The 14774-nt window shown below is 33.2% G+C and overlaps 1 protein-coding gene and 1 long non-coding RNA gene across 7 annotated transcripts in view; both read right to left on the reverse strand.

The window, feature by feature from the left end:
- Positions 1-14774, reverse strand: part of EML1 (EMAP like 1) — a 189040-nt gene that overhangs the window by 77580 nt on the left and 96686 nt on the right. For 4 of the 6 annotated variants that reach the window (XM_051978395.1, XM_051978392.1, XM_051978393.1 and 1 more), the window contains 3 exons: positions 7906-7934; positions 6573-6599; positions 3033-3162 (listed from right to left, as the gene is read on the reverse strand). In XM_051978395.1, coding sequence (XP_051834355.1) covers positions 3033-3162; positions 6573-6599; positions 7906-7934 — 186 coding nt within the window. The remainder of the gene's footprint in view (positions 1-3032; positions 3163-6572; positions 6600-7905; positions 7935-14774) is intronic. The other 2 variants (XM_051978396.1, XM_051978394.1) reach the window with 1 other exon arrangement.
- LOC127549917 (uncharacterized) lies at positions 10019-13708 on the reverse strand. The gene is made up of 2 exons (XR_007950749.1): positions 12155-13708; positions 10019-12114 (listed from the first exon to the last, which is right to left on the reverse strand). It is a non-coding gene; the product is annotated as an uncharacterized LOC127549917 (long non-coding RNA).

Raw genomic sequence — 14774 nt, forward strand, 5'->3', positions numbered from 1 at the left:
TCTATTTAAGACAAAATTGGATTGAGAACAGAGACTCAAGAATTTGATTTAGAAATGTATCAAGCTCAATAGGGTAACAGATGAGGATAAGGAAAAAGAGTCTAAGAAGACAGTACAGGGGGTAGAGGAGAGCATAGTAGCAAGCAAAACATACTTCATGATATCAAGGGAAAGATTAAAAGCAGACAAAGTAGAAAAGAAGTAGAAACTAAGAGTGTGACTGCCATTTGAGTAATGTGTGAACAAAATGTGGTATATGAATGTAATGGATAATTTAGAAAATTCTGTTAAGTATCTATTAATGCAAAGTAAAGTGAGCAGAACCAGAAGAACAATTTATATAATAACATTTTAAAGATAAACAACTTCAAAAAAGTAATGATCAACCACAGTGTCAGAGGGTCTATGATGAAATGAAGCATGTTAACCATCTCCTAATCAAGAGGCAATGGATGCAAGTTGCCAAAAGAAACATACATTTCTGGAGAGTCATGGGTGGATTTGGTCCTTCCTGTTGATGTTAATTAGTTACTAGGATGTTTTTTCTCCTGTTTTCAAATGAGTAGAGGAATTATGAGGGGGAGGGAAGGTTAGTAGTAGTGCTACCAAAATAAAAGATCAGTGAAACATTTTAAACATTTTTAAATGTACAGAAGATAACATTAAAAAGTTCAAAAGGAAGCACAGACAAAGCAGGATAGGTATAAAAGTAATGTTTACTGAAAGCAAGCAGCGATTCACAGTTTCATACATAATCCCTTTTGTGTTTTGCTGTATATATGGAAATGTTCATTGTTTATATGTCTAAGAATATATTTTTAAAAAAGAGTGGAATAGCCTACCTTGTAAGGTATTGAGTGTCTTTTCAACAGAAGTCTTTAAGAGAGCTTAACATTTATCTATGAAAAATGTTGTGGAGTAAGTTTCCATATAGGCAAATGACCTCTGAAGTCCTGTTCAACTCTGAGATTTTATAAAAATGTGAATTATCCCCATTCCCCACAAAACACACACACACACACACACACACACACACACACACACACACACACACACACACACACCAAAGCAATTCTTATCTTAGGTATCCTCATTTTTCTCAGTAATATATCCCTTTGCAAACTGTGGTAACAATAGGAACACATTTTATGTAGGTAGGGTTCCTTTCCCTTTAAGTAGGCTGTTTTTCAGATCATTATTGGGTTGGTTTTAGTGCTACATGAAGCTTGGATAGACTTAAGAGAGACAGTGGAGGATAGAAGGATCTGGCACTCTATGGTTCACAGAGTCACAAAAAGTTGGATTGAAAGACTTAACAACAGCAAACCAAGAAATACCTTCCTGACTTAGTGAGATCTGTTCCTGGGGTATATTTAGGGATGTGGAGAAGTAATTATGTTAAGTACTCACTTTTAAACCTTAAGAATTATCTTTTAAAATTTTTTTGCTATTAGTGAAATTTTATGGCTCACTAGTATTTCACTGCATGTTAATCTTGAGCCTAAAAAAAGGACTAATCTGAATTGCATGCCAATACAAGTTGCATTTTGTTATTTTGGGTTTTACTCCTATAAATGCAACATTTAATAGTACTTCAAAGAGTTGTGTATAACACATTTTTCCTACTCTTCTTGGGCTTTTTATTTATGGACAAAAATATTCTTTTTGTGAACATTAGGAACTCCCAAATCTCTTAAAATTTCTTCTTCAAAAGACATAAATGGTTGATTAAACTTACTAGAGTACATTTATTTAAAAAAACCCTGTCTTTTATTTACTTATAGGCCTAAATTTCATCAATTTATGATCATATTCACTAAGATTTCCCCTCTATTTTTAAGCCCTTAACAGATTTCTCTATACTGTAAAGTTAAAATTAAGGTTAGTAACCACTCTGATGGAATAGGTAGGTAGTGCAGTGGATAGGCCCCTGAGTTTGGAATCAGAAAGACTCATCTTAATGATACAGCCACAGATATTCACTAGTTATGGGACTTAACCTAGTTTGTCTCAGTTCCTCATCTATACATTGAATTGGAGAATGAAATGGCAAATCATTCCAATATCTTTGCCAAGAAAACTTCAAATGAGGTCATAAAGAATCAGACATGATTGATGCAACTAACAAACTAACTGAGAGGCCATTTAATACACACCAAAATTCTTCCTAAGGATATAATTAGGAACACTATAAGCATAAAAACACTATATCTTAAACTTTTTGTAGCTTCTACACAATGACCCTGTAAGATAAGTAATGAAAACATTATTTTCTGCATTTTACAGATACTTGAGTATATTTCCCATAGCCATGTAGCCAGCAAATGTTAGAATTAAGTCTTTTCTTTTTTTTCCTGAGGCAATTGGGATTAAATGACTTGCCTAGGGTCACAGAGCTAGGAGCCGATTTGAACTCAGGTCCTCCTGACTTCAGGACTGGTGTTCAATCTACTGCACCAACTAGCAACCCCAGAATTAGTTTTTAAACTCAGACCTTCTGATTCTGGATCCTGTGCCTTATCTACTATGTATCATCTTGAATTTAATTGTCATTTTTAATGTACTTTTATAGAAAAGGTAAACTTTTATATTATAATGCATTATAAGTAGAAAACATAACAATACTCCATTTTCGTGAACAAAACAACTATTTTATAAAACAATAGCTTTTCATAGAATGGTAAAGCAGAAAGGAATCTCAGAGATGATCTAGTCCAAATGCATATCACAGATGAGGGAAAAAGAAGCCCTAAGGTCACAGAAGTGACCACATAGCCACGGCTCAAACTGAATTCTGATTCCAGATTAAGGGTTCTTTTCACTATATCACATGATCTCTATTGAGTATATTTTCAAAACATTATGTTAAATGCCTATTTTATTAATCTGAATTGAATGTAAAGTATATATTTATTTACTTTTAAATGAAACAGCTCATAATTTTATAAACATTTAAAAAATCTAAATAAAACTTAAAATGAACATCAACCAACTAATAACTTTCAACATGACAATAGCCAAATAAAGGATACACCCATTCCAGTTTAAGTCTCTTGGTTGGTAGTTCTACTTTTGCTTCCAAATTATAAGATTCCACTTGATCTTTGGGCATATACATAGTAACAGGGCGTCCACGAAGAAACATTTTTACGTATCCCTCCTCTACAAAAAGTACAAATATGTCAGAGTAATATCCAGGTCACAAATAAAATTGAAAAATAAACTTCACACCCTCTATCACACATGTATACCTTAAAGATGAAAACTTTAAATGTATTGGATGCTCACTGAATGATTCCACAGGAAAAAAAGTTAAAATAATGAATAAAATATTCTATTAAATAAAAGTTTGCTTCAAGTTTTTGTTTTGTTTTGACATTCTACCATATAAATAAATCATATAATTTAGAATTTTCTAACAGAATATTATAAATGTTAAAAAATACAACAGACTCAAATGAAATTTCCAAAAAGACATTGTAATACTTCAATTTTCTCTGTCCTCAGTACAGAGAAAAATGCCATCAAAGCAAAATTTACAATTAACTCAAAAAATCCAGTTATTTAAAAAAAACTGCAATGTAATTTTTCATATGTAGATGCACACACTACTTATTGATACTTAAACTGATTTGTTATATCTCAATACAAAGATAAATTCTGATATACCTTTAACACAATATATAAGAACACAACCATCAGCAGAGGTACCATGCTAGTAAACATGCAAAAGAAAAGTGCTCAAGTGAAAGTTAAAATAGGACCAGAAGAACCACAGACAGATGTTAAACCTGTTAAATAGACAAATGGTTTTTAAAAAAAGATACTCAAGAAATTCAACTTTCTAAAACAGGCATAAAAATTTCCAAAAGAAAATGGATTGGATATAGAAATACTGTACCAACAAGAACAACAAAAATGAATAACAACTGAAAATGCTGACTTGATGCTTTAAAAAGTTTTGTTAGCCTGAGAAGAGATATTTAGCTCTGATTAGAACTTTGGGGAAAGTGATAAGGCCAAGTCCTTAACTTAACTGTTTTGTGGATCTCTGGAAAAGTTTGTTCAGCCTCAGATTTCTTATGTGTTTGTTGATTTCTATGAGTCTATCTTTATATCAAAGAAAGCATCTAGCTTTCATTCAATTCAAATAATATTTGGATCAATATATTGGAGGAATTTATGGAGAATAATCATGGTAACACTGGAAATAAAAGGACAAGATTTTTATAAAAATTAGACATTTAGCAAATTACATTTGTCAGTTTTAAGCATTTTTGAATTTAAAGTTTAAATATACAACCTAATTTTTTATCTTGTACATGTGCTTCAAGTATCTTTGATCAAAACTTTATACTTCATATGTAATTTGGTTGGCTAATGTTATTCCATGTTCTTCATTTTCATATATCTCCTGTAAGTCATTCAGTATATTTGATTCTGGTATTGTCATATTTCTGACATTCTTCCCTTCCTTTCCACATTTAAATGCCACCTTTCTAGCCAAGAATCTCATCATCTCATATATGAATTATTGCAATAACTTCCTAATGACTCCATCATTTATCACCTTTATAGTGCATATTAATTTAAGGCTGATCATCTTCCTTAACCTTAATTCTACTGGATCATTCATCTATCCAAAAGCCCTTTCCATTAATTTTCCACTGCATCAAGTCTAACCTCCCTTGCCTATCTTTTACCCTAAGTAGCTTTACTTGCCATTATTTCCTAATAGAAATGCTTTAGTCTGATGAGGTTGGTCTTTGTACAATTTGGCAAATATATTCTGCTCAATCCTTCCTTTAGTACTTGCCCATCCTTTGTATTTTCTTGTTTGTTAAAAATTCTTGAAAGCCACAATTAAATGTCAATTTTCTGATGGAAGCTTTTCCTGTTTATCATGGAATTTTAGAATCCATAAGAAACTTTAGAGGTCATCTTGTCTAGCTGCTTTCTTGGGCTTGAACCTTTCCTTTTTTTCTGAATAAATTCCAATACTTAAAGTCTTTCTCAAGACCACAATTATAATTAAACTCCCTTACATGCCTTGATAAGTGAAAGACAATATGGTGTCTATTAAAAACGTTGATCTTGGAGCCCAAAGAATTGCATGTATATTCTAGCTCCAATAATTACTCAGCTGTATGAACTTGGTTAAGTGTCTTAAAACTTTTTATGCTTTGGTTTCCTCACTGATAAAATGAGGGAATACTATTTGTACCATACAAACTACAGAGCACTATAAGTATGAGTTAAAATTATTACTATCATGATTGTTTTTGTCATTATTATGTGTTGGTCATAACTCCTGAATTAAATTCTAATTTAATGAGAGCAAATATACTAATTTTATATATATTATTATATATAATATAGAATATAATAGAAAAATTGTCTTGGAAGTATTCTATAAGATCAAATATTTGTCACTCAAGTTATTCATTATATTCAGTATAAAATTATGGTTTTAAATTATATTCACAAATCTAAATATTCTGAGGCATGATATATTTAAAATATGGTACACTAAGGGTCTCTGTGCTAGTAGTTTTGCTTATTTCAATAATACATATGTTCAGATTTAACATTAAACTTGCAAAGTTACTAAATATTAGTGATCAAAAGTAAAAAATTATTAAGATAGTTATTGAAAAAGAACTGCTTTAGTCAACTGAAATTTTGGCTTATGCAAATTGGATAAAAAAGCCCCACCAAACAAATAAAAAAAAGCTAGATTCAATAAACCAATGGCTAATATATATGATAGGATCTAAAAGCACAAAATTCTAGAGTGACAGAAGCAAAAACAATTGCAGACCTTAGGCCAATGTATTTAGAAATGAAGGCCAATTCAATAAATTTTTCATTAAGGAATAAGTATTTGCTGGACGAAATGAATGAATGAATGAGGTCCATATCCATATAGCTTTTAAAATACCCCAATAAAATGAAATTTTGAGAAAGAGAAAAAAATTAGGTCATTCCCACAACATTAAAAAATTAGGTATACATAGAATAAAAATTTATGAAATGTACAAATATATCATACAATAATTTATAAAATGATTAAGTTTACTTATAAAGCAATTCTATATTACTAAAGTATTGGGCTTATTCAAAGATATTTTTGTTTATTGAAAATTCACTTACTAAACAAAAAGGAGCCAGGGAAAAGCAATGCTTTTTCAGACATACATTAGAGCAACAGCAAGCAACCACCAAATCTACAGGCTTTTTAGTAGGGATATTTCAGCAGAAGTGCAGGATATAATTTCAAACACAATGGGCATCCAGGGATTGCCATATAGCTCTCTTAAGATTTTTTTAAAAGATAAGTTCCTAGTATCTGCCAAGATAAACCAAGATCCAAATTATAGCCTCTAATTGGAATATATCCAAGAAGACACTTACAAATGCTTTTAAGAAAGTAAATTGAAGTGGATTATATTGCCAAAAAAAATTCATACAGGAAGACTTTGTGTTTGCCTGTATGAAAAGGAAGTTTCTATAGCTTGGTATTGTAATAGTTTTTGCTCAGAGAGCTATGAGGTTTCAGAGGTGAAGCCTACCTTTGCAGTGTGTCACACGGCGTTTCCCTTGTGATTTCAGAGACAGAGACAGAAGTGCTTGATAAAGAGATGTTCAAGTATAACAAGACTGCCCTGATCCCTGCTCTATCATATGTTCACCTGTTTTCAGTCAGAGGCTACCTATCAATTGATTAAATATTGACCATTCAAAGGATGGTTATAAGTGTATTCAGTACAAAGCTCTTTGAAGTGCCCATGATATACTTTTGTGATGTATTATTTCATCAGGTTGGGTACTCAAATAACCCAATACAGATTACAATCCCTCCATGATTTAGTAGACAATTTAATAAATGATTGTGGCCAAAGGGAAAAAAAAATCAATCAGTTACTATCAGTGGTTTGATGATAAGCCTCTCTGAACTTTTGCTTAGTCAGATTCTCAGACCATAGACATACAGTCCATTGCTGGGCCATACACAAAGATTTTCCAGCTTGGTAGAACCTTGGCAGAGCTTGTAGTCCCCGGAATTACCTATGATAAGCAAGGGTCACCTCCATTCTATGATGAGGCATTAGACAAAGATCGCAGTGGAAGATGATAAAATGAATACTGACAATTTTCTTTTCAAAATATTCTATTTTAGTTATAAATTTATTTTAAGAAAAAGTAAAATTAAATTTGTTTCTTCAACTTGGATACTTAAGAAAAGTGTCTGCATTTTCAATGCAATTTAAAATAAGGTTAATACACTAACGTAGCATTTCCCTTATTATGAAATGTGTTAAAAGAAAAAAAAATAGATGTTTACAGGTATATATTAACTATTAGTGTGCAGTATAGGAAATCAAAAGGCAAAAAAAAAAGTTACTTTTAGACAGGGTTATAATTTGATGCATCAGAAGCTTCCCCTTTTAAAGAAATGCAAATGTTTATGAAAGAAGTCTGGTTAGTAACAAAGGAAACAGAAGCCCTTTATCTTTCAACATAGAAAATCCTGTTATAGCATGGGCAGTGGCAATTCAATCTTCCCCCATATTGCCAAATTGAAGTACCTTAAATCCAGTTTGGAAAGGGACCAATTACAGGGTTAAGAGTCTCTAGAACCTTTAAAATCTTGGTCTCGCTGTTAATGACCAAAAAAAGAGTACCAATTATTATCTGAACCACTTGATAATTGGGAGCTAAGCCGACATTGTATACTTGTCTTACATAATCTCCACCATACAAATGTTATAGTCTTAAAAGTGAATTCAGTGACAAAAGGGTTCTAAATGCTCAGATTCTATATCTCTGAAACCTTTTGTTTGTATTAATATCTCTAGATTTGAAGAAGCAAGGATATATAAAATAAAATAAAACCCGACCTACCTGCACTGAAAATTGGTTCCTTGGGTTTGCTATAGAAATAAAACAGAAAATAAAATTAAATATTGAGTGTCTGGGATATAATATACTCAACATTCATAATAAGCATGTTATCAGTTGCAGTAATTCATTTCATTTAAAGGTCGCATAAATTTATTTTGCTCTATCACTAATGAATAAACTGAATAAGTTTTGGCATATGGATGTGATGAAATAATAATATGTTTTTTAAGAAATATGAAAATAGATCATTTCAAAGCAATATGGAAAGACATGAACTGATACAGAGTAGAGTAAAAATAATTTATATTGTAATATAATATTATAAAAATTAACTAATTTAAACATTATTATAATTTTATGAAGAATAAAATGATCAAAACCAGGAGAACAAGTATATACAGATAATTTACAGCATATTTGTATACCCAAGTAAGTACAAATTTCATATACACACAAATAATACAGTAAGATTATAAAGCTATAAGATCAATACAATGATTATTTATGATTTTAAAGTAAAAATCAGACTATACACCTCCTGGAAGAGGGAACAATTTAATGGTGCAAAATGAGACCTACTTTGTACACAAACAATGATGGAATTTGTTATGCTTTATTATGTATGTTTGTTACAAGAAATATTTTTTTTTTTTAGTCAATGGGTGGAACAGGGAGAAGAAGAAACACTTAATTTTTTGGTAAAATTTTTAAATAGAGAAGATGGAGATGCTATTAATGTGGAATGTAGAATGCACTAGTTTTGTTTTATTTTGTTAAAAGTGACTTCTCATATGATTGATGTAATTTTAAAAAATTAAAGCTTTTTATTTACAAAGCATATGCATGGGTAATTTTTCCAACACTGACCTTTGCATAACCTTTTGTTGCAAATTTTCCCCTCCTCCTCCCCACCCCATCCCCTATCTGGCAGGTAGTCCAATACATACTAAATATGTTGAAATACATGTTAGATCCAATATATGTATACATATTTATACAGTTATCTGATTGCGCAAGAAAAATCAGATCAAGAAGGAAGGAAAAGAAAAACTGAAAAAACCAAAACCAAAACCAAAATGCAAGCAATTAACAACAGAGAGAGAGTGAGAATGCTATGTGTGGTCCACACTCAGTTCCCACAGTTTCTCTCTGGGTGTAGAGGCTCTCTTCATCACTGAACAATTGGAACTAGTTTGAATCATCTCATTGTTGATGAAAGCCACGTCCATCAGAATTGATTATCATCATTGTTGGTGGAATTGTGAACAGATCCAGCCATTCTGGAGAGCAATTTGGAACTATGCTCAAAAAGTTATCAAACTGTGCATACCCTTTGATCCAGCAGTGTTTCTACTGGGCTTATACCCCAAAGAGAGACTGAAGAAGGGAAAGGGACCTGTATGTGCCAAAATGTTTGTGGCAGCCCTGTTTGTAGTGGTTAGAAGCTGGAAAATGAATGGATGCCCATCAATTGGAGAATGGTTGAGTAAATTGTGGTATATGAACGTTATAGAATATTATTGTTCTGTAAGAAATGACCAGCAGGATGAATACAGAGAGGCTTGGAGAGATTTACATGAACTGATGCTAAGTGAAATGAGCAGAACCAAGAGATCATTATATACCTCAACAATGATACTGTACGAGGATGTATTCTGATGGAAGTGGATCTCTTCGATAAAGAGAGCTAATTAAGTTTCAATTGATCAAGGATGGACAGAAGCAGCTACACCCAAAAAAAGAACACTGGGAAATGAATACAAACTGCTTGCATTTTTGTTTTTCTTCCCGGATTATTTATACCTTCTGAATCTAATTCTCCCTGTGCAACAATAGAACTGTTCAGTATTGCACACATATATTGTATCTAGGATATACTGTAACCTATTCAACATGTAAAGGATTGCTTGCCATCTGAGGGAGAGGATGGAGGGAGGAAGGGAGGGGAAAAATCGGAACAGAAGTGAGTGCAAGGGATAATGCTGTAAAAAAATTACCCTGGGAAACGAATGTGAACTATCTGCATTTTTGTTTTTCTTCCCGGGTTATTTTTACCTTCTGAATCCAATTCTCCCTGTGCAACAAGAGAACTGTTCGGTTCTGCAAACATATATTGTATCTAGGATATACTGCAACATATCCAACATATATAAAACTGCTTGCCATCTAGGGGAGGGGGTGGAGGGAGGGAGGGGAAAAATCGGAACAGAAACGAGTGCAAGGGATAATGTTGTAAAAAAAATTACCCTGGCATGGATTCTGTCAATATAAAGTAATTATTAAATAAAAATTTAAAAAAACATTACTCTGGCATGGGTTCTGTCAATAAAAAGTTATTTTAAAAAATTGATTATCATATATAATCTTGTTGTTGAAGTGTATAATGATTTCCTGGTTCTGTTCATTTCACTTAGCATCAGTTCATGTAAGTCTCGCCAGTCCTCTCTGTATTCATCCTGCTGGTCATTTCTTACAGAACAATAATATTCCATACCATTCATATGCCACAATTTACCCAACCATCCTCCAATTGATGGGCATCCATTCATTTTCCAGCTTCTAGCCACTACAAACAGGGCCGCCACAAACATTTTGGCACATACAGGTCCCTTTCCTTTCTTTAGTATCTCTTTGGGGTATAAGCCCAGTAGAAACACTGCTGGATCAAAGGGTATGCACAGTTTGATAACTTTTTGGGCATAATTCCAGATTGCTCTCCAGAATGGCTGGATTCGTTCACAACTCCACCAACAATGCATCAGTGTCCTTGTTTTCCCACCTCCATTCCAACATTTGTCATTATCGTTTCCTGTCATCTTAGTCAATCTGACAGGTGTGTAGTGGTATCTCAGAGTTGTCTGAATTTGCATTTCTCTGATCAATAATGATTTGAAACATTTTTTCATGTGGCTACAAATGACGTAATTTGTTAATATAATGTAAAAACAAAATACATCAATAAAATCTTCTCATTTTATTAAAGAGAAAAATTCACCAACTGCTTTATCAATAACCTTTATGCAGAGGGAACCCTTAATATATCTAGTTTTGAGTTGCCTTCTGAGTTTAAGATCCACATCTCTGTCTATACCAGAGTTTAACTGGATTTAATTACCATTTCTATGCTGATGATTCTCAGATCTATCTATCTTGTCCCAACATATCTTTTGACCTCCAATTTCACATTTCCAGATACCTTAAAATGGATATCCAGTAGACATCTTAAACTTACCATGTTCAAAATGGAACTCATTACTTCCCTTTAAACTTTACCTGCCTTTACACTCAACTACTCTTCCCTATTACTATAAAGACAACTCTGGTTTGCAACCTAAACTCCTCACTGTATCTCCCCTATCTTTGTAACATTTCTCAAACACGCCTCCTCCTTTCCTCTGGGCAGGGACCCACCTCCTCATGCTTGGATTACTCCCCCAGTTTCTCTGCCTTTCAGCCACAAAAGTAATTTCCTAAAATACAGGTCCCATCAGGTCCTTTCCTCCTGCCTTCAGGTGTGGGCACAAAAAACTGCTCACCACTCCAAATTCTTTGCCTCTGCCTTTCCAGTCTATTTTTCTGCTCTACACTTATTATTGGACTGAGTAACACTGACATACTAGCTATTCCACAGTCAAGCCACTCCATCTCCTGGCTCTGAGCATTTTCTCTGAGTGTCTCCCATACCTGGATTGTCCTTTGTCTCCTTGGCCTACAGAGGCTTCTTTCAGGTCCCAACAAAAATCTCATCTTTTCCTGCATGTCTTCTCTACCCCTTCCTAATTCTGGTGATTTCTCTTTGTTATTTATTTCCTATTATCCTGAGTGTAGCTTGTATTGTATATATTTGTTTGTGTGTTGTCTTCCTCCACTAACTGTAAGCTCTTTCAAGACAGGGACCTCTTTTTTTTTTTTTTTTTATTCCTAGCACTTAGTATAGTGCCTGGCACATGGCAGGTGCTTTAAAAATGCTGAATGATTGATTGATTAGAGGATAATTCTACTTGAATGTCCTACAAGCACCTCTAAATTGAACCTGTCCCAAACCTAGTTCATTATTTTTCCTTCTAAATCTATTTTTATTCATTTCCCTCAATCTCTGATGTTTGAAACCTTTTTGTTCTCTGACTTTTCTCTTTCATCTCTCATGTCACAGTTTTTACATTTATCTACTGATTCTTATTGTCACCATATTAATATACATTTATCTACCTGATTCTTATTGTTACCATATTAATATACATTTATCTACCTGATTCTTATTGTCACCATATTAATATAGAGCCCGATGAACATCTACACAACTATTGTAGTAGTTTCTTAACAGGTATGGCTATATTCATTCTTTCTTTTAACCTTCCAAATCATCTCTTACAAACTACCAGACAATTCCTTTACGCATAAATCTGTTACATGGATCCTTCATTTAAGAGTAAAATGTAAAACGCTAGTCTAATCCTAGTCTAAACTAGGATTCAAAGTCCTTCATCATGACAGCTTTCCAATCTTCTCTTGTGTTATTTCTTTCCATTTAATCCATGGTCTAATCATATCAAACTACTTATCATTACTTGTAAATACCACCATTCTCCCTACACTCAACACCCATTTTCCCATTTTCTTTCCTTTGTTTATGATATGCCTGATATCTTTGCTATCTACTAAATTCCTATTTATAATTTAAAGTTAATATTATGGTTAAAGAAAGCCTACTTGGATTCATTTAGTTGGTAAGGACTTTTTAAACCAGTTTACCCGAATCTCACATAAAATACTTTATTCCTTTATTATGCCTTAATTATGAATATGGACCATGGAATAAGGGGCCCACCTCAGAATAAATAAGACCTACTGATACAAACTGATTGTGTGACCCTGGGAAAAAAATCACTTATCTTCACAATGTTCTGAACAACTTTTTAAAAAATTTAATTTAATTTAATTTTATAATAACTTTATATTGACAGAATCCATGCCGGGGTAATTTTTTTGCAACATTATCCCTTGCACTCACTTCTGTTCCGATTTTTCCCCTCCCTCCCTCCAGCCCCTCCCCTGGATGGCAAGCAGTCCTATATATGTTGATATGTTGCAGTATCCTAGATACAATATATGTTTGCAGAATTGAAGAGTTCTCTTGTTGCACAGGAAGAATTGGATTCAGAAGGTAAAAATAACCCGGGAAGAAAAACAAAAATGCAAATAGTTCACATTCATTTCCCAGTGTTCTTTCTTTGGGTGTAGCTGCTTCTATCCATCATTTATCAATGAAACTCAGTTAGGTCTCTTTGTCAAAGAAATCCACTTCCATCAGAATACATCCTCATACAGTATCGTTGTTGAAGTGTATAATGATCTCCTGGTTCTGCTCATTTCACTTAGCATCAGTTCATGTAAGTCTGTCCAAGCCTCTCTATATTCATCCTGCTGGTCATTCCTTACAGAACAATAATATTCCATAACATTCATATACCACAATTTACCCAGCCATTCTCCAATTGATGGGCATACATTCACTTTCCAGTTTCTAGCCACTACAAACAGGGCTGCCACAACCATTTTGGCACATACAGGTCCCTTTCCCTTCTTTAGTATCTCTTTGGGGTATAAGCCCAGTATCTGAACAACTTTTTAAAAGACTTCAAGTTATAGAACAAAAATTAGTTAAGAGGGATCTTTTTTTTTTTTCAAATCAGAAGTTCTCTATCTAGTGAAATCATATCTCCTTTTCCAAATTTGCATGTGTCACATCTTGATCCATGAAAATAAGGACTATGCTATAATGAAACTTAATATGTCAATTAGAAATGAGTATAATACTCTTTACAGAATAGAAATTTAATAAGTATTAACTCTAACTGAATGTAGTTAATTAAAAGAGAAAGAAAAATACTGGTAAGGGATGATTTCTTAAAAATGGTTACTATTATGACACACATGCACACATTCTCCCAATTTCAACATAAATGTTGGCCTAATATATTTGAAAACTTAAAACTACACAGCATCAAGAATTACAGATAGTTCTTCCAACACCATTTGATCACAAAAATCTAGAAAAAACAACAAATTAAATTCTAATCAAAAATCCAAGGAAAAAAATTACAGCGATGTTTTTTTCCCAGACAGAGCTGGTATATATAAGGAGACAAGTAAAAGATTTCTGTACACTGGTGACAGAATCTGGTCAAAGATGTGCCATTTCAGCACAAGACAAGAAAGAGTTACAGATTCATACTCTGACCTTGTGCAATATTTGGGAAAATGTTTCAAGTCAGTTCTGTTGTTCACTATCATAGATCCAGGGTGGACTGAGAGAAGGGAACCTCTGCCTAAGATTGACGTTTCTGAATTGAGCCCTCAACTATGTACTGATTTAGAAAAAATTCAGAAGCAAACAGTGTGATTCTAACATCAGGACCTGAGCAGGGTCTTAGTTCTATTTTTTATCCCAGTGTAAAGGCTAAAGGGGGAATAAACAGGGAAGGAATCTCAGAACAAAAGGAATCCTGTAGTTCCATCACTCTGAATTAGCAAAGATTTCTAACAGTCTGAATAGATAGTGGTTGAATCCAGCAGAACTCTTTTGGAATTTCTAGCCTGGAAAAATCAATAGGAGTACTATGCAGACCCAAACCCAGGTCAGAAACTTGCAGAATTAAGATCAAGAGCATAATTGCCCTATTATCATATTACTTTGGGAAGAATGAAAGCTTATACATGCCCACCCTGAGTTAACTCTGAGATTCTGAAATAGTATAACATTTAAAACTCCAGGAAAGCAGCAAACTCAGACAAAATCTCAGCTCTGAGATTGTCCCCAAAATCTGCAGAGTCTGGCCTTAACATAAAGTCTAAAGTCAGAAGTGGGT

The sequence above is a fragment of the Antechinus flavipes genome, chromosome 2 (assembly GCF_016432865.1).
Source record: "Antechinus flavipes isolate AdamAnt ecotype Samford, QLD, Australia chromosome 2, AdamAnt_v2, whole genome shotgun sequence".
In the NCBI taxonomy this organism is placed as follows: domain Eukaryota; kingdom Metazoa; phylum Chordata; class Mammalia; order Dasyuromorphia; family Dasyuridae; genus Antechinus; species Antechinus flavipes.